The sequence below is a fragment of the Balaenoptera borealis genome (assembly GCF_965194805.1).
Source record: "Balaenoptera borealis genome assembly, chromosome: 4".
In the NCBI taxonomy this organism is placed as follows: domain Eukaryota; kingdom Metazoa; phylum Chordata; class Mammalia; order Artiodactyla; family Balaenopteridae; genus Balaenoptera; species Balaenoptera borealis.
In genome coordinates, this window is record NC_138861.1 from 97,853,068 (window position 1) to 97,872,055 (window position 18,988).

General features: G+C 41.6%; 1 protein-coding gene across 5 annotated transcripts in view; it reads right to left on the reverse strand.

Annotated features, from left to right (window-relative positions):
• Nucleotides 1-8,687: 8,687 nt before the first annotated feature.
• LOC309627373 (recombining binding protein suppressor of hairless) overlaps nucleotides 8,688-18,988 on the reverse strand; it is a 120,115-nt gene continuing 109,814 nt past the window's right edge. For all 5 annotated transcript variants that reach the window (XM_082389266.1, XM_082389267.1, XM_082389268.1 and 2 more), the window contains 4 exons: nucleotides 14,769-14,909; nucleotides 13,547-13,702; nucleotides 13,068-13,171; nucleotides 8,688-12,907 (listed from right to left, as the gene is read on the reverse strand). In XM_082389266.1, coding sequence (XP_082245392.1) covers nucleotides 12,592-12,907; nucleotides 13,068-13,171; nucleotides 13,547-13,702; nucleotides 14,769-14,909 — 717 coding nt within the window. In that variant the 3' untranslated portion in view covers nucleotides 8,688-12,591. The remainder of the gene's footprint in view (nucleotides 12,908-13,067; nucleotides 13,172-13,546; nucleotides 13,703-14,768; nucleotides 14,910-18,988) is intronic.

Genomic DNA, 18,988 nt, shown 5'->3' on the forward strand with positions numbered 1-18,988 from the left:
GGGGGGTAATCAGCCGTGTCAAGTGAGTAAAAGGGATGGACAATGCTCCAAAGCCACGCTGTAATAAACCACTCACATTTAGCTAATAAAATGCGGGCTTGCAAACATGTTTCTCTAACAGCTCAGAAAGCAAAGTATTTCATATGCTTTAACATGCTGCTTTCCACCTTTTAGAATACCTCCACATTTGTGACAAAGGTTAAAAAGGAAAAAATACAAAAGCAAAACTTCAGGTTGCCCTGGGCTCCAACACCAGCACACATAGCCAAGTCTTTCTCTGCTTGTCCTCGGTGAACCAAACTCCAGTAAACGTGCCCAAAGCTTTGCTCTTTACACACACTTGGCTAGTGTTGAAATCACATGACAGACAGAAAACGTTAAACATCACATTCCAAAAAAAGACTCCTAGGTTTGGTTGAAATATTATCAGAGCAGGAGTGTGTGTGTGTGTGTGTGTGTGTGTGTGTGTGTGTGTGTGTGTGTGTGTGTGTGTGTGTGTGTGTTTGTGTGCGCGCACGTGCACCTTTGGGCCCGTAACATTTCTGAGGATCTCTCACTCTATTTTGCTTCTCTGCTCACCTGGCGTCTATATCCCATCCCTGGAAAGAACCTGTGTATTGTTTGCTCCATTTGAATCTAAAATCACAGGGAGGGGAAGAAAACATGGCCTTCTTAGAGCCAGGCCACAGAAAGTTTCTCTGCGGAGAAGCTTAAGTGAAGGGTCTGCCTCTCTCAGCTCTGAGGGTTGTCTGTCTGAAATCTCATTAGCACCCAGATGCCACTCATTTGGGTTTTAGGTTTTTATGATAATTTAGTCTCTCCGAATTTGTAGAATTGCACTCAGGAGTAAGGGAACCCAATTAAAAATGAGGGTTTTCCCCCCCCCCCCAAATCAAAGAGTTTTAAAACTCAGGCGCCCTTCAGCATCCCTCTAACTTTCGTCTTGGATGCGCTAAGGCTCTGGAGTTTATGACACATGGTTACGTAACGCAGGCCTCTGTGCCTCGTGACTATGATTGCACATGAGCACTTCGATCTTTAGACAGGCCGCATTATCAGCCCTGTAAGGAGAATGTGATGAGCCCATTTGCGATGTGGTAACAGAAGGTCTTCTCAAGGGTAGAGAGAAATCTTGATTCTGTGCTTCAAAAACAATAAGGCTAATTCTAAAACCATGATTAGTGAGTTAATGCTGACTTGGAAAACAATGATGTTAGCTAGAAACGATCACTTTTACGAATCAAAGAGGCATGTTACTCTTTTAGTCAATCATTCCCATTTCTGTCTGGGCGTAAGTGAGGGCCTCGCTACCCCAGGTGGGGTCTCTAGACCTGCATTACCAATGCAGCATCATTAGAAATGCAGGATCTCAAGACCCACGCCCACTGACCTACAGAGTCAGACTCAAATTTCAACACTCTCCCCTGGGGGAGTCTAGCACAAAAAAGTTTGAGAAACACTGTTCAAACAGCGACTATTGGGGTGGGGTGGGTCTTGGACCTCTTTTCTACCTATTCTCCTCCCCCGAGATCTCATCAGGCTGATGGCTTTAAACTCCGTCTACATGCGATTGACTCCAAACGTGTATCTCCAGCACAGAGCGCCCTGAGATCCCGATCTGGAGATCTACCTGCTTACTTGCCTTTCTAACTTGAAGTCTAATAGGTGTCTCAGAATGAGCCTACGTGACTCTAACTCTTGCCTTCCTCCCTCTGCAACCTCCCTCCAGCTGCATCCCCGGGTAGGGAGAGGCCACCCTTTAATCGAACCAGCAGAGATGGCAGAAAACTGTGGTGTGGGCACCAGGGCCCCTGCAGGGCTCCCGCCACCCCTCAGCCTTGCTCCTCTATCCCGGCCTCCACCAGGGTTGGCTCTTCTCTGAGGAGGGGCTCTCTCTGGAAGCTTCCCAGAGCCCACGTAAGTCGAGTCCTCCTGGCACGTGAGCATCCCATTCACAGCCTGCTTCCAGATGGGCTTTCCCAGGCAGAAACTGTCCTGTAGTCATCTCTCGACCGCCCACAGCTCACAGCCCCTCACCCTGCCCTGTGTACATGTGCCCAGGGTTTACTGCAAGGTGACTGAAAGGGACCCCAAGAAAGACAACAAGGACAAGCCTAAGTCCCTCAGCGGGCTGCGCACGACTGTGACGTGTGTACAGCACCTCCACTGAAATGGTCGGCGAAGTACTCGTTAGAGGCAACGGGTTTTTATATTGAATGTTACCTACTCAGTACCTCTAGGACACAGTAATTCTCACCCACAGATGCCCCTGGATGCTGCAGAGGGCTCTTGATGGTCAGATTCCATTATCTCTGGGCTTGAGATGGTGACATTTTCAGTAGGAGCCCTTTAATACGTAAACATGCATAGACATATACCTGTATTTACTTTTGCCTGTCTCTCCCCACTAGGAGAGCCCCATGAAGCAGGATTTTATTACATATCTTCAGTTCCTGGCTGGAGAAGAACTAAATTAACTCATTCAGCAAAGTTATTAATACTGAGTAAAGGGCAGAGGCCAGGAATCTTACCAAATGGTAGGTCCCTCCCACAGGGAAAGACATGTGGTGCAGAGAACCATTCCCCCTAATAGACATGGCAGGAGATTCTACCTATTGGACCCTGGTAACCTGTTAAATTTATACACAATCATGAAACCATCAATTCCTACTGCTCGCATGGTTCCATTACGCTAGGGAACCTGCCTGGACTACACTCCTTGCCTTCCGTCAGCCCATCCACTCCTCCCTGTTGAAATCCTGGACTGCCTCACTCTTTGAGACACTGTTCAGATGCTCCCATCTCGATGCTCCCCTAGATGTTGGTACTGCCTCCAAACCCTTACCTTCCCTAACTCACTCAGGTCCAGAGGGCCTGGGCTTGAATCACAGCTTTGCCACTTGAGGCTGCCGAACCCTAAAAACGACCCTTGCCTTTTTCTTAATTTCTTCATCGATGAAATTACGGTAATAAAGGCAAGACTTTCCTATTAGGACACCAGCTGCAAGTAATATGAACCTATTCAAGTTAATTGAAGCACCGAAGGGAAATGATAAAAATAATGGGTTATCTCTTGGAACTCAAGGGCAGGAACACAGCTGAGCCTCAGAAAGGGGCGGGAACCGGGAATGCTCCCACCTTTCTCTGGATGTCTGCTTCATTCTTCTCCCTGCAAACCAGTTCTTTGCTTCTCGGTTGACATGTCAATGTTGACATGTCAAAACAAGGTCCCTGAGATCTCCTGTTTGCTTCTTGCCCAATCACCTGCAGAAAGCATGAGGAAGTCTCTCCAGTGGTTCTATCAGCTGCCGTGGGGGTGAGAAAAGCAGGTCAGAGTTCCCGAGAGCCCATCCTGCGGAAGGGGCGTTTCTCGGGAAGGCTGGAAGGTAGAGGAGGCGGGAGGGGTTTTGATGATATGGCTCATCACCTGAGCGTCCTTTTCAAAACTGCCTATTAAATTGACTCAGAAGTTTGAGGAATAAGAAATATTTCACGTAAAGCCCTGAACACAGAGAATACACTTAATACATTTGACTACAGAATTTATTGTCTGTAGCCCTCTAGAGGAGCTCCCTGGCACCTATTCCCCAAACCCAGCAACCTCAAATTCCTTTTTTGGGGAATTATCTCTTCCCCTGTTGGTTCTAAATCTAGGCCTGTGATCACACAAACCAAAGAGCCCCTAGAGGTTCCTTTTAACTGACCCTTCCTCTAAGTGCCCAGGAACAGGCAAGTGACCTAGGTTCACATGGCCGGTGGCTCTCATCTGCGAAACTGAATCTGAAGCAGCTGACTTAAGGATAAAAGAAAAGGGGGAACGCTCACAGCAGTGGCGCCCTGAGCAGACCACTCCTGCGATCCAGGGTTCCTTAACTCACAGGAGCTGCCTTCCTTGTATTTCTAAACGTGATCCAGGCTGCCCTTCAATCCTTGAGCTTCTGCTATTCTTACAAAATCCCCTTTCCCCAAGTTAACCAGGTTTGGTTTCTGACTTAACTCTTGTAACTCTAATAATGGCTATCATACTGAAGGTGTATATTTTCAAATCTTTGAAGTATTAAATGCAAAACCACCATATCACTGTTTTCTTGAATGAGCAGCACAAAGCCTGAGGGCTAAGCTCACAAAGGTCCTGGAAGACCCAGGCCAAGCGGCCTCCTGAGCTGGATGGAGAGCAACTACAGCAGATACCTGGGCTCTGAGGTAAATACAGGACAGTGGCTGAGGGCTCTTCATGTGTGCTTCCTCCCAAGCGCTGTGTGCCATTTACCCCCCAACTATGAATGAGACGAATGAACAGTGGCAAGCTCATCTGCCACCCCGAGGACATTCATGATTTGAACACCAATCACTCAGGTCATTGTTCCACACTCTGGTCTCTGAGTTCTGGTCTTACTCATATGAGGTCCAGAAACTCACTGAAGTTTGAATTAACTGTTAGATTTATTCAGAGATCAAGATCCATTATCTTCACCTGGAAGATGGAAAGGTTTTGAAGTTGTTTTTATCATTATTTTTATCATTTCCCTTCAGTGCTTCAGTGAACTTGAATAGGTTCATAGATTTCGAATTCTCTCTAGGGTTGTATAATTTAGCACATATTTATGTGTAAGGCTTGGCCAGGGGGACTAAGAACATTAACCAAGAGGTCATGATACTAAAATAATAATAAAAACAAATGAACACCCGGCAACTGGATAGCACTTTCAAGTGAATAAAGCATTTTCAATCCATAATCACGTTTGGGTTTTCAACTTCTCTAGGGCTCTGTTTTTCTCAACTGTGAAATGTGAGGACTGAAATAGAATGGTTGTTCCCTATAAAGTTCCTTAAGAAGACAGAACTTGTCACAGAACCAGCTCCTAGAAACCCTAGTCCCTGTGCCTTTGTGACTGAGACATCTCGCGTGGCACTTGAGCGTGACTGAGTCACCTGGGCCCGCCTCTGAATCCCAGCTCTGCTAAACTTAACGTATGACTTTGGGCAAGTCCTGAGACTGTGTCTTCACCTCTAAAACAAGCATATTAGCTCATAGGGCTGGGGTGAGGATTAAATAATGGCCATAAAACAATTCACAAGTGGCCAAAGTGACTTCTCCCTCAATCTTGCCTCTCCCCTTGTCCCTCAGCCCAAGTCTGTTCACTGTCTGGGCTAACTGTTGAGAATCCCCAACCAGAACTTAAAAATGCAGGAAACCTAAATACCATCCTATAGATTGGTATCCAGTATACTGAAACTGTAACCCAGAAAGTTTTTAGGAAGGGCCCTGCTATGGACTGAACTCTTCTCCCCCAAATTTCATGCTGAAGCCCTAACTCCCAATGTGACTGTATCTGGAGATGGGCCTTTAGGAGGTAATTTAAGTTAAATGAGGTCATAAAGATGGGGTCCTAAGGGCTGTGGGCTTAAGAAGAGACAGAGATGTCTCTCTCTGTGCCATGTGAGCACAGAGCAAGAAGGTAGCCATCTGCAAACCAGTTAAGTGTCCTCACCAGAACCTGACCATGTTGGCACCTGGATCTCAGACTTCCAGCCCTCAGAACCATAAGAAAAAGCAATTCCTGTTGTTTAAAGCCACCCAGTATTTTATTACGGCAGCCCGAGCAGACTAAGACAAGCCCTTAGTGAAAATTTTTAAGAAATGGCCACACCCTGAATGAGCTCAGAGCCTAGAACATTACTGGCCATTTAAAAATTCCTGGTTGTGTCTTAACTAATTCCAACCTCTGGCACTACCCAGAAGTAATAGGGATAGATATTTATGCTTCTAAGCAAAGAGATGCATATTCCATTATCCTTCACCTGAGGGTCTTCTCAAAGATCACACCATTTGCACCTTTGGAATCTTACCAGCTACACGAAAATTCTCAGCGGACAACTGTTAGAGCTACTCCCTGGGACAATCGGTGATTAAAGTCATGATGACTATCTTCGAATCACAATCATTTTCCAAAACTTTTCATTTTATCATCAAAGTATGTGAATTAAGAACTTAGTTGTGAAGGTTTAAGGAGCAGGAGAAAACCACAATCACTGACTTTGTGTTGTGTTGTGAGCAAGGACAAAGAGCAGCCTTGTGGGGAGAAAACTTCGTTTCAGGATAAAAGAACAGCTGCCAAAGACGGCTCAAGAGGCTGCTGGGAATGACCTCGTCACACTCTTTACTCCTTTATATGAAGAAGATGGGGCGGGGGCGGCGTTCTGGATTGAGAGTTTGGGATTTCAGCACCAGTGGAAATGATCGACCAGGCAGAGGTGCCAGAAATGATGGACCCGCATGTTGACCGTACTCAATGATCAGGGTAGTAGAATACAAGGAGGTGAAAAGCCGGGACTACAATCAATCCTGCCAGAAAGAACCTGATACACACCTAAACCTCATACTTACCTTTTAAAAAACTTGTCATAGAATTCCACATTTTAAAGTGCTACTTCCGAGATTTCTCTAGGTCCTGTTGGGGTAAGTTCCTGGACTTGGCCCTATTCAGAATTGGCTGGGAGCAGTAGGACATGGAGATCAAGCCGTGGTGGCTGGTGCCTGAAAACTTTACCTTCCCTTTGGAATTTTACATAGAAGAGGACCAGGAGGAGCTCCTCTTTGGCCCCCTGGACCTGGACCTGGCCCGCGTCGAGGCACACAACCAGACCCTCATCCAGCTGGAGACGCACCTCACGGCCACGAGCCTGACACGCGTCCTCGTGTGGAGCTAGCTGAGTTGAGGCAGTGGCTGTTCCACGTGATCTGGAGCCTTGGGACTGGGACCCCCAAAGCCGGGCTGGAGGACGCGAGATGCTGCGGCTGGTGCGGAGCCAGCCCCTGACCACGAACCACCTGGCCGACCCCCCAACCCCGTCCATCGTGCTGGACCCGCCCGGCCTGTTTCCATCCCGCAGGAAAGGGAGCACCCTCCCTCTTCGGCCTTCGCAGGCTTGCCCTTCCCGCATGCTTGGTTCTAGGTGCCTTCAGATTTCACTGTGTCAATAAAAGGATTTGGCTCTCCCCTGGGCAGTCGAGACTTGAGGGGAGTTTTGGCTCGGGCACATGGGTAAAAAGACCTGAAGGGCACTGACACGAGGCTGCATTTGCAGCCCCCGTCTTGTCCCTCAAAGGCCTAAGTCCCCCGGGTGTAAGAAAGTGGTCCACCAGCAAACATCCAGTAAAACAAGTGGCCCAATGTGAAAAAACAATAAGAATAAAAATTTAAAAAATAAAGTGCTACTCCCGCAAAGCAAAACATTCTATAAATTCCGTTATAAAACAACCTAGCTGTGTTCATCATGAATGTTTCTTGTTATAGAGTTAAAACCTTGTTCCTTTTCTGTATTAGATAATACTTACCTGCCTTTTCTTTAAACCAAGATGAGTCATGATTTCTTACATACGTGTGCATGACACCTTACACTATTTATTGAACACCTGCGTGCCAGGCACACAAAAAAATCTTATCCTTAACACAAAGAACTGTGTATAACTGTCCAGTCTTGCAGGTCCTACGGGAGCTGTGGCACCAGTTCTATCCCCCAGCCGTAAGCTTTAGGGTCTAACCTGTAGGTTAAGATGAAGCACCCCATTTGTACTTTACATACATCAACTTAATTTGTTGTCCTCATTGCTCTGTTTAGCACTAAACTAGGGTTTTTCAGGGTTTTTTGTACTGTATCTTTCCAGATTTTTGTTTGTTTGAGGAGAGGACTTGCTTCTGTGATCCCTCACCACTAGCACCTGATGTAGCTTGCCCTCTGCATGTTTTTAACTGGCAACCATCTACGGGTTCAAGGACAAAATATATACACATATATACACTTAATGGACCTTTCATTAGGTTGCTTAGAAAGTGATCATATACTATTTATAACAAGGGGTGGAAACATATTATTCCCATCTAAATTCTAAACCAAGAAGCTATTATCCAATCTATACATAGACTGGGAGTTTGGAACTGACATGCACACACAGCTATATTTAAGATAGATAACCAACAAAGACCTACTGTAAAATAAATAGTTTTTTAAAAAAAGAAGCTATTACCAATCCTAGCCATTAAAGCCTCACAACTCAAATTCCAACTATATTGTTTCTAAATTATTTAACAATCACTATTTTTAGATGTATTTAGCAAAAATCCTGATAACTTTGCTTATATTTTTTTCTTTTGGGGGAGGTCAGATAAATGAACTTGTTATGATTGAAAAAATACGTAACAACTTCCCCCCTTTACTTTCTGTTTCCCTATTAAACAAAGTACGCTTTCTCTCCAATGAGGAGCTCACACCAAAAAGGAAAAAACATTCTATGTTCTTTCATACACCAAACCAAATGACAACCTTACACTGGAAAAGCAAGCTACTGTTAAATAATGCTCTCCAATCTTGTTGAGATTAGCTTGAAAAGTTCCTGAATTAGGAGACAACCCTTGAGAGGCGAAGCCCATTTCCCCGTGAAGAAGGAAGAACCACCCGCCTCCCGCAAAAAAAACTTTCTCTTTTTAAAGCACTGTGTAGTTTAAAACATTAAAAAAAAAAAAAATCAGCACAGCCATCACTTTGATGTGATGTAGATTAGATAGCAAGGTAAGACTGTAAATATACCAACTGTAGTATGGAATTTAATTTTATCTCTATGAAGTATTCTGAAATCAAAGACGACAATACATGCATCAGGCACATCCAACAGAAGACTTTTACAATGGTTTACATTTCCTTTTTATTTATTTCTTGAAACTGCCCATATTGCAGGTTTCTCACGGATGAAATATGGAACTGAGCAGATTCTTTTTTCTACAAAATTATGGTATAAACTTGCTCAATTTTCTATCTTATTGCTAATAAACCTTACAGGTGCACAGTTTGTAAAATAAACCCCTTAAGGACTGAATGCGTAGAGCATGCTGCAAGGTACAAGAAATAAGCTAAAAATGAGCATATAAACCTACATCTGGACCAACACAGTACTGAATGCTGGCAAACATTTATCACAACACATGGAAAAATTAATAAAAGGAAATACAGTTCAGTCCTGAAAGGGTTAAATAGAAACCCTAATATATTATTGTTTCTAACCATCATCCCACATTACAGTGCTTGAAAACAAAGTCGAAAGTCTGGCACAGAAAATTACACACATTTGTTCAGTACTCATCAGAAACACAGCTGCTTTTGAAATCAAAAATAAGTAACTTGGTTAATAATTGAATAACATTTTGTTTCAAAAAGGAACCCCCCCCCACCCCCTGCATGGATTATCTGATTAAACATGACTAGTTAGTTTAGTTCTTAAAAACTGTGTTGGAAATTGAGGGCACAGATGGTACTAGTTTCATTAAAAAAAAAAAAAAAAAAAACCCAAAAAACAAAAACCTAACCAGTTACAACTGCAAATAAGTCTGTGCAGTACGAGTGACAAATATTTCACTAATTAATACATATATGAGGATGCCTTTAGTTGCCACAGTTTAAGAAAAGTCAGCAGCAGGGTAAATTTTATACTAGTGTTCAACTCTGAAATCATTCAAAATAAAAAGGGCATTTTATATTTAAAGCCTTTAGCTTGCCATTCCAATCTATGTGATCAAATTCAACAGAATAAAAACATATTGGATAACAGACTCAGCTTCTATGCCTATTTTCAGAAACTGCATAGAATCATAAGAGCATAGGCTACACTTCTAATACAGAACTTAAAAAAAAAAAAAAGCTTGAATGTGCTATACTTTAACTGAAGTGGTTACCATTCTGAGAGTCTTTATAAGGGAAAATGACCAGCATCTCTAATAATGCCACCATTGGAGGAGGGGCCATGTTCTACCATAACCAGACGACAAGGCTCCTGTAAATTAAACACTGAAAATAATTCACAAAAAAATTTTTAATCAGCTGACAAAAGAACTACTAGTAAACAATAAGCCACAACAGACAAATCATTTCAGTCTTTAGTTTGTGGTATGTAGAATGTCATAAAATAATGGGGGGAGAATGCCTGTATATTCTTGGACTTTTCAAAAAAAAAAAGAGGAAAAGGGTTTACAGTCTAATATTTCAATTATCTTATTAAAATAAACAAAGAGCCAAAATTAGATATAGTTAAACAGTAAAAAAGCAAAAGTTCATTTTAATAAAGCCATAAACTTGAAAAAATTATTTTGAGTTGCAATGCTGGGTAGGAATAGTTTGTTCTTCAAAAGCATCTCATCTGTTATCAGTTAATTTAATATAATTTGGTAACTAAATACCAAACCTGGGAAGTGGAGGAAACTTGTGGCCCATTCAAAGTAAGGCAGCACTGAAAACATTTCGGCGCTCTGAACAAAAAGCCACTGTGTAAAGACTACTTCCAGACTCAACAGAGAGAAGAATAAATACTACTCAGAAATAAGCAAGTTTGCAAGAAAAAGCCAGTAAACAGTTAAAACAAAGAAAGATAAGGCCACAATGAATTCTGCCCTTGGTCACTGAAACAGATTTAAAGTGTGAGGCAGGATTAGCTTACAAGAGAAGCTAGTGACGGGAGCAGACTTAAAGAGAGAAAGGCTATATATAGTATAATGCAGCCTGTGAGTAATTAAAAAGGCTTGCAGTAAAGAGAAGACCACAATAACTTTTATTTAACCACTAACATGTTTTACAAATGACTTCCCCCTTGAAAACTGAGGAAAAAGTGATGTAAAGACGTTAGGAATTGTATTTACAATGGCAGAGTCTGAGCAAAAGAATGAGTAATGAAGATATCAAAGCTGGGGGTGGAGGGGAGTGGGGGGAAGCTACTAACAATGATGTTTTAAAAAGTCTACTGACGGAAACTTTTCAAAATAGCCCAGGACACCAGAAAGACAATTTCTGTATGGAAACTGCAGGAAGTTACAGTTTTGCATTCTTAAGGTACTTGTGGCTCCTGTTTTGTGGGACAGTAAAAGCTTACCACAATCTAGAGGTAGTTTTTACTCAAAGAAAGATGATTGTATTACTAGACCATGTCCTGTAACATTACACACATAGTTCCTGTAGAAAACGTAGCCCAATGAGTCTGCTGCAATTTCTAAGAAACCGAACACAGGCATGCCCAAAGTGCAGGAACAAAACCAACGTAAAACTGGTGAGCCCAGCACACACAGCCAGCACACAACCCCGAATGCAACCCAATCTTAACTGAATGGAGAAGAAATGCTTTCCAAGTAGGAGACATTTGTGAAGATGCTCAGTACTGGGGAAGAGAAAACAAAAAAAGGCAGGGAGAGAAATGGAAAGATAAAGTACATTTGCATTTTTATAATCTTACAGCTATCTGTTCCTAAAGTACTGTCTTCCAGCTATTTTAGTTGGTCATCTAGTAAAAGCATCTTGTTTCAAGGTTACAATGATGTTTTGGCCTAGGCTACCCCCCACACAAAAAAGTAAATAAAAACATGCTTTTGCTGAGATTTTCCTCATTATACAATAAGGGCACCATCTACCAACCGGTAGCAAATACTTCTGATGATATTTTTTTGCCATATGCCAACAAGGCAGAAAAACACCCTGCTGAATGAAATCACTGGGAATATTCTAACTTCAAAATAAAATGTTTAACTTACACATAATACAAGTTATGTACAAGATTAGGAGGAGGAAAAACCTGAACAAATCCTGGACCGCGTAGATACATTTCTGCACAGGAAAAGGGAAGGGAACACTGTAAAAACCAACATGTTCCACGCCATTAACTCATTAATGACTAAATGGCCACATTTAATTCCAGGTAAATGTTAGAACCTCTTGGATTACAACTATAAATACATTTTTTTAAAAAAAGGAACACACGGAAATAACTATCAACGGTGTCTGAGAACAGAGACTAAGTCAACGTACGTTGCATGTATTGCAGGCAAGGCAGAGGCATTTTTTTTAAAGCTTTTGCACAGACTTCAAATAATCTTAAAAGAAATATGCAGGCCTTTACAAGATTTGACTTGCTGAAATCAAAACACCTTCCACTCATGAAAAGTCATAAGACTTCAGCTTTTAAAGAAAATAATAAAATAAAAAGAACAGTTCCAGCCTTAGACCAAAAAGACCTGGAGGAGTATGGCAATTAGATTAAACAAGCATGGTCAGGCTTGGAACCTGAATGTACTTAAGAGCAAAAGCTCAAAGGGGGTGGGGAGGAGAACAACCTATTTGGTAACAAAGGTGTACTATATATACTGTGATATAAAAAAGGTATGGTGAAAATGTACCTTTTACTAAAGCTTATACAAGTTCCTTGGTCCATAAAAACTATGTTAGATTTTCGTCTTCTAGTTTGATTACCTTTTACTCCAGCCACATCTCTATTTCTTGCCCATTTAAACAAAACCAAACAAAAGCCAACCAAACAAAAATAACAGCTGAAAAAAATCAATTTCCAAAAGTTTGCACATTTTGATGTTTGTTTGTTTGTTTTACTGTGGCTTCTGCACTTCAAATCAGCACTTGCAGGTAATGGGGTTTTTGAATAGTATCACCGGGTATGAAAAGTTTTCCCAAGAAACCACAAAAGATTGTTCATTTTTTTCTTTCTTTTTTTGTCAACATTTTGCCGCACTCAAGTCAGTGTAAGTCCTAGCAAAAAGACGGTAGTTAGGACACAACTGTTGCTGTAGATGACGTGACATTGGTTGAATTTGTGCTGACATTTGTGTAACTCCCCTCGCTGTTTGTGTTTGACTCATTAGGGGGCACTTGGCTGGAGTTGGCTCGAAGGATTGCTCCCGCCGCACTGCAATGTGGCCGTGGCCCCGGTTCTGGGGTGTAGGTAAAGGTAAGGCTGGTGGAATAAATGATTCCATCATTACGGACCAAAGTTACTGGAACCTGCACTGGCTGCCGGACCCATCTCCAACCTTCTCGGAATGCAGAAATGTCTGGGACAACACAGAGCATACTCTCTCCACATCTGAGGAGGAAATAGAAATCACTTAAAAGCACAAAAAATTTTAGAACTCAAACTTAAAACAAGGTTGCTTAAATACAGGACAATCAATATCAGGAAAGAGTCTCATGTACCCACACCCCCATCAAAAACTCTGGATGATGTAAAAAATTATAGTAAGTACCTGTACATAGTTTCAGCTTCTACATCCCCAAACCACACTCGTAAATTTGGAGTGAAATTCTGTCCTGTAAGTTCAAGCATTGCTACGTCCCCACCGCCATTCAACTGCAATGCACAGAAAATCAGAACAATGTTGAGAAAACTTTTCATTTTTCATTAAAGTACAGTTTCTCATTCGACTACCATGTGCAAAAAAAACGGGTAAATAAAAAGCTTCCTTTAAATGACATGATTATAAAGACAAAGTGAACTAAAAATATCTCAAGATAATACACAAACTGATTTACATTTAAATTTTCTTGCATAAAATTATGCTCCTCTCATTTTCTTCTTCTTTTTTTTTAAATCAACAAATGATGTGTAACAAAACCTCCAAATCACAAGATTTGGAGAAAAATCAAATTTGTGAAATAAAATTATGCCATGTCATAGCTGAGAGCAGCTGCAAAGAGCTAAAAGTCAACTTGTAAGTGGTCTCACCTGAAGACTTTCTACAACAGGCACCGGTGTGACTGGGGCAAGGACAGGGCCCATCCCCTCGTAAAATGTATACTCTGCCTTATCCGTACTAATGATTGTCCAGGAAGCGCCATCATTTATCATCTCTTTATTTGGTTCTTTTGGGCATGGAGTGGCCTTATGAAAAAAAATGGTTAGAAATTGAGTTTTATATACACTGCAGTATAAGACACTTTAACACAGTAACACTCATAGACTGGCATTAACATGAAGAGAATTTAGTACAAATTTATAAACTTCCCAAGCACAATGCTTTGCCAATCCCTAAACAAACAGAATATTAACACGGAAACCTCACATATGGCAGGTTTTATTTTAATACAAAATATTTCAGTGACATACTAAAAACTAATAATACCTTCAGAATAACCATTTAAGTAAGAGTATACCAGTACCTGTATAATTTCTTTAATAAAAGATCAGTATCTGTGATGTAAATAGCTGTTTAAAACTCTTTAGGGATCCCTGAGAGAGAGAGAATGGGAGCCCCCTCCTGCTCAGAGAACAGCTAGAAACTTACGTACTTTCAGCTGGAAGCAACCAAAATGTTGACTGACAATCCCCTACCCCTACCTCGAAACACCTAGGCCAGACCATCAGTGCTGGGTTGAGGAGACTGGCTGTGTGTGGCCATCTCTCTGGAAAGTCTCCAGATGTTCAGAAATGAGTTTCATTCGAAAGTATAACTATTCTATTAAATCATCTGTTCATGTCATAAATGTCCTCATGAAAGCCTTCTGAGTAAATAGTTAAAAATTAGCTTTTGAAATGTGTCATCATTACTATCTTAGAAGACCCCAATATAAATCTGATGAGAATTATGAACGCTCCTCCAAAACAGGCATGCATCATATACAATGTTGTCTGCACATAATTTCAGGTGATTTACTGAATACTCAACATCTACTTTTGGATAATCTGAGGGGCTCTTTGTTCCTCAGAACTAGATGTTAACTGCTTCTTTTAGAACATTTTCGTAGTTTTGAGTTCTTCCTTGACGTAGGATGACTACTATATCTGAGGAACATGTGGGTTAAGGACCCTTGAACTTGAGATAAATATCTGAACACACAGCTTCGTGTATTTGGATACAATTAACATTAAGCGAGAGTGTCATGTTTCTAAATGCTGCTAACCTAATAGTTTGCACATTTTAGATTTTACCAGTAATTTAAAAACATACCTGAAACTGAATTATTCTTTCTTGAGAAAGGCACAAGTACATTCTTTCTGTATCCTTAAGGTAAAATGCACATTTATGGAGCTGTGACACAGGATCATCTGCATCCAGTAATGCGGTCTGCTTATCAACTTTCCTAATTATCTGTATTTCAACAATTAAAAAAGAAAAGATCATCACATCTGGAGAGTTTTCATTTCGTACACTGTCAAGAGTACACAGAAAGAATCTGCCATATAACAATACATCACAGGTATTTGTCACATACCTACATACACAAAAGCATTTACAAACAATAAAGCTAGGTATAAGAATACTTTTAGATTGCAAGCATGTTAAGAATGTAGAGATGTTACCTTTTTCCTTGAACTCCTAAAAAAATAGGGCAGACTGTTTTCTAGATCAGTGGTTTCCAAACTTTAATGTCCATACAAATCATCTGGGGTTCCTGTTAAACACACATCTGTTCTGATCCCACAGATCACATACGGGGCCTGATATTCTGCATTCTAGCAAATTTCCAGCTGATGTTAATCCTGACCTTTCCAATACTATACAATGACAAATATTCCAACATCAAAGGGGAAATTACCTCTAAAGACCACTATGGGTGTGCTAGTTGGCACCTAAGTCCAGTATCATATTTATATGTTGTTTTTATTTTAACCTAAAAGAGGTTATCATTTTGCAGATTAGGAAACAGGCTCAGAGGCCAGGTTGAGTTCCTCAAAATCACTTGGTCAGTAGCTGAAGGACCAGAATATGATTCCAAGGCAGGCTGCCTGTCCAGCCTGAACTCTTTCCATTACACACTATGACCTTATAATCCAAATATTCCACAAAACACATATGGGTATCTGAAAGATAATCCTATCAAACCTTAGATGTTACTTATCACATGGAAGGTAATCACTAAGTGTTTGAGGACTATGAAAATCACTCCCAACAGCATACAAACATGTTAGAACTACTTCTCATCTAAAATCAGAAGAAACCCCTTCCTTGACTACACATCCCCGTCCTTCCCTCTCACCACCCTGTTTCTCTGCTCTCCTTTACAGCAAAACTCCTCTTCCTCACCACCCCAACTCCTGAAATCTCTCCAGCCTTTTGTCTCAAAATTGCTCTTGGTGAGGCCACTAAGGACTTCAAGACAGTTGAGTCCCATGAGCACTTCTCTGTCCTCATCTTATTAGCTTTCTCAGAGGCATCCGACACACACATTCTTCCTTCGGGGATACACTTGCTCTAACCGGCCTTTAGTCTCCAGAGCCGAGTCCCCAGATCTCTTCTCTTCTCTCCATACTCTATACTTTCTATACTATTTAGAAGTTGGCAACTCCTAAATTTGTATCTCCAGCCATAGCCTTGCTCAGGCACTCAACATGTATATTTAACTACCTATTCAACAGTTACACTGAAAATGTCTATTAATAGGCATCTCAATCTTAATCAAAAACAGAATATTTTATTTCTTCCTAAATGTGATCCTCCCTCAGCTCATAGCTCAATAAATGACACCACGTTCACTCAATCCTAAAACCGTGGAGTCATCCTTGACTCCTTGCTTTCTCTTACACCCAAGCTGTCAACAAATTCTGTTAGGTCTACCTTCAAACAAATCGGTCACCTCTCATCACCTTACCAGTACCATCGTAGTCTAAGGTACCATCATCAACTTCTTGCCCTAATTTTGACAAAAGCCCAACCGCCTTTCTCTTTGTTTCCACAGCTACGTCCCTATGCTCTCTTATCCACAAAGCAGCCAGAATTATTCTTCCAAACATAAACCAGCCATAATTCCCTGTTTAAAATTCTCCAGTGGGGACTTGCCTGGTGGCGCAGTGGTTAAGAATCCGCCTGCCAATGCAGAGGACACAGGTTTGATCCCTGGCCCAGGAAGATGCCACATGCTGCGGATCAACTAAGCCCGTGCGCCACAACTACTGAGCCTGTGCTCTAGAGCCCACGTGCCACAACTACTGAAGCCCACACACCACAACTACTGAGCCCACGCACTCTAGGGCCTGTGTGCCTCAACTACTGAGCCCGTGTGCTGCAACTACTGAAGCCCGTGCACCTAGAGCCTGTGCTCCGCAACAAGAGAAGTCACTGTAATGAGAAGCCCGCGCACCGCAACAAAGAGTAGCCCCCGCTCGCCACAACTAGAGAAAGCCCGTGCACAGCAACGAAGACCCAATACAGCCAAAAAAACAAAAAAAAACAAAACACACAAAAAAACCCTCCAGTGGCCTCCTATCTTACATAGATAACAGAAAGTCCGTACTGTAGATAGAGAGAGGGACTTGACAAGATGTTGCCCATGGCTAACCTTGCAGAATCACTTCCTGGCACTTCCCCCCCCCGCCCCCCCACCGACTTGGCTCTAGCTACAATGGCTTCCTTGCTAGTCCTCACACATTCCTGTCTTAAGTTCTTTTTGTCCTCATTCTGTCAGCCTGAAATGCTCCTCACCCAGTTTCTGCTTTCCCAACTTCATTCTGGTCTCTGTTCAAATAGCCCCACTTCAAAAAGACTTCTCTGACCACTCTAAGCACTCTCATTTCCCCATCCCTTTATCCTGTTTTAATGTCTTATCACTTACATTAACCTTTTAATACATTCTATGGGTATTGCTTTAGCTGGTTTTTGTCGACCTCCCTTCCAAAATGTAAGCTCCGGGCTTCCCTGGTGGCACAGTAGTTAAGAATCTGCCTGCCAATGCAGGGGACACAGGTTCGAGCCCTGGTCCGGGAAGATCCCGCATGCCACGGAGCAACTAAGCCTGTGTGCCACAACTACTGAGCCTGTGCTCTAGAGCCCGCGAGCCACAACTACTGAGCCCGCATGCCACAACTACTTAAGTCCACGTGCCTAGAGCCTGTGCTCTGCAACAAGAGAAGCCACCGCAATGAGAAGCCTGCGCACCGCAACGAAGAGTAGCCCCCGCCGCTCGCCGGAACTAGAGAAAGCCGACACGTAGCAACAAAGACCCAATGCGGCCAAAAATAAATAATAAAATAAAATTAATTAATTAAAAAAAAACAAAATGTAAGCTCCAAAAGGAAAGAAAGTCTACCTTGTTCACCAATGTATCTCCAGCATCTAGACAGTGCCTGGCCCATGGGTTCAGGGCTATTTGTAGAATGCACGTATGCATGTAGGACTGTAATACTTTGCTCCACAATGAACATCCTTAACAGTACTCACAGAATATTGTGAGGACTAAATGAAACAATATATGTAGAAGTATTCAGAACAGTGCTATTAATATTATGCAATATTATTGGGTTTTTATTACTTGATTCACACCTGACATATTCCAAGATGATTTTCCTTTACTTAAGCCACAACTATTAAAAATCCCAATCTTTTAAAGTCAACATTCTTCATATTTACACATTTTTAGCTCTGCAGTTTATTAGTCAGAATATTTGTCATTCTACTCACATCACCACTAATTTTTGAGTTTAAAGGGAGACACTACACTTTTAGCAATTACAGCTTCTAAGATATTCTGTGAGACTAATTAAACTCAAGCAAAATGCTTCCATTCAATGCTAGTCTTAAAGGTGTATTTAAATTTAATGATGTTTGGATTTTAGGGAAATAAGTGAATTTTGAATGATGTAAGTTTAAAGCTTACTGTAAGTCTACCGCACTCACCTATGACTTCACCACGTAAGAGTCAACATTTGCCTAGGACACTGTCATTTCTGTAATCCACTGTTTCTCCACTACCTAGTAATAATAAGCATATTGAGAACATGGGCCATGTTTGGTTCAATTTTATTTCCCATAATAGTTCTCTGGACATAGACGCTGCTGAATGACCTAGTCTCACCAATAAAGAAACCAGAGATGTCCCCTACTATTTGGTATCAAACTTGCTGTGATCATTTCTAATTCTTAAGGATAGGAAAGAAATCTGAGAAACCAGATAATACAAATGTTCTAACAAGCTATGTGTGATGAATTCTACATTCATAAGACACCAGAGGTTACTCCAACTAGCTCTCTCTCTTCTACACTGGCTTTGTAGGTTATTGGTACAGTATTTTCCATATTTCTGAGGTAAACAGGATATAGCTCTTAAGGACAGAAAACATATCTTATTCATATTCCTAGCACTATACCTGGTAAATGCCCAGGCTGAATTCATGTCGCTGATTAGTTTATCTAACAGATTTTAGATGTCCCAAACCTCTGGGGCATCTGACAGC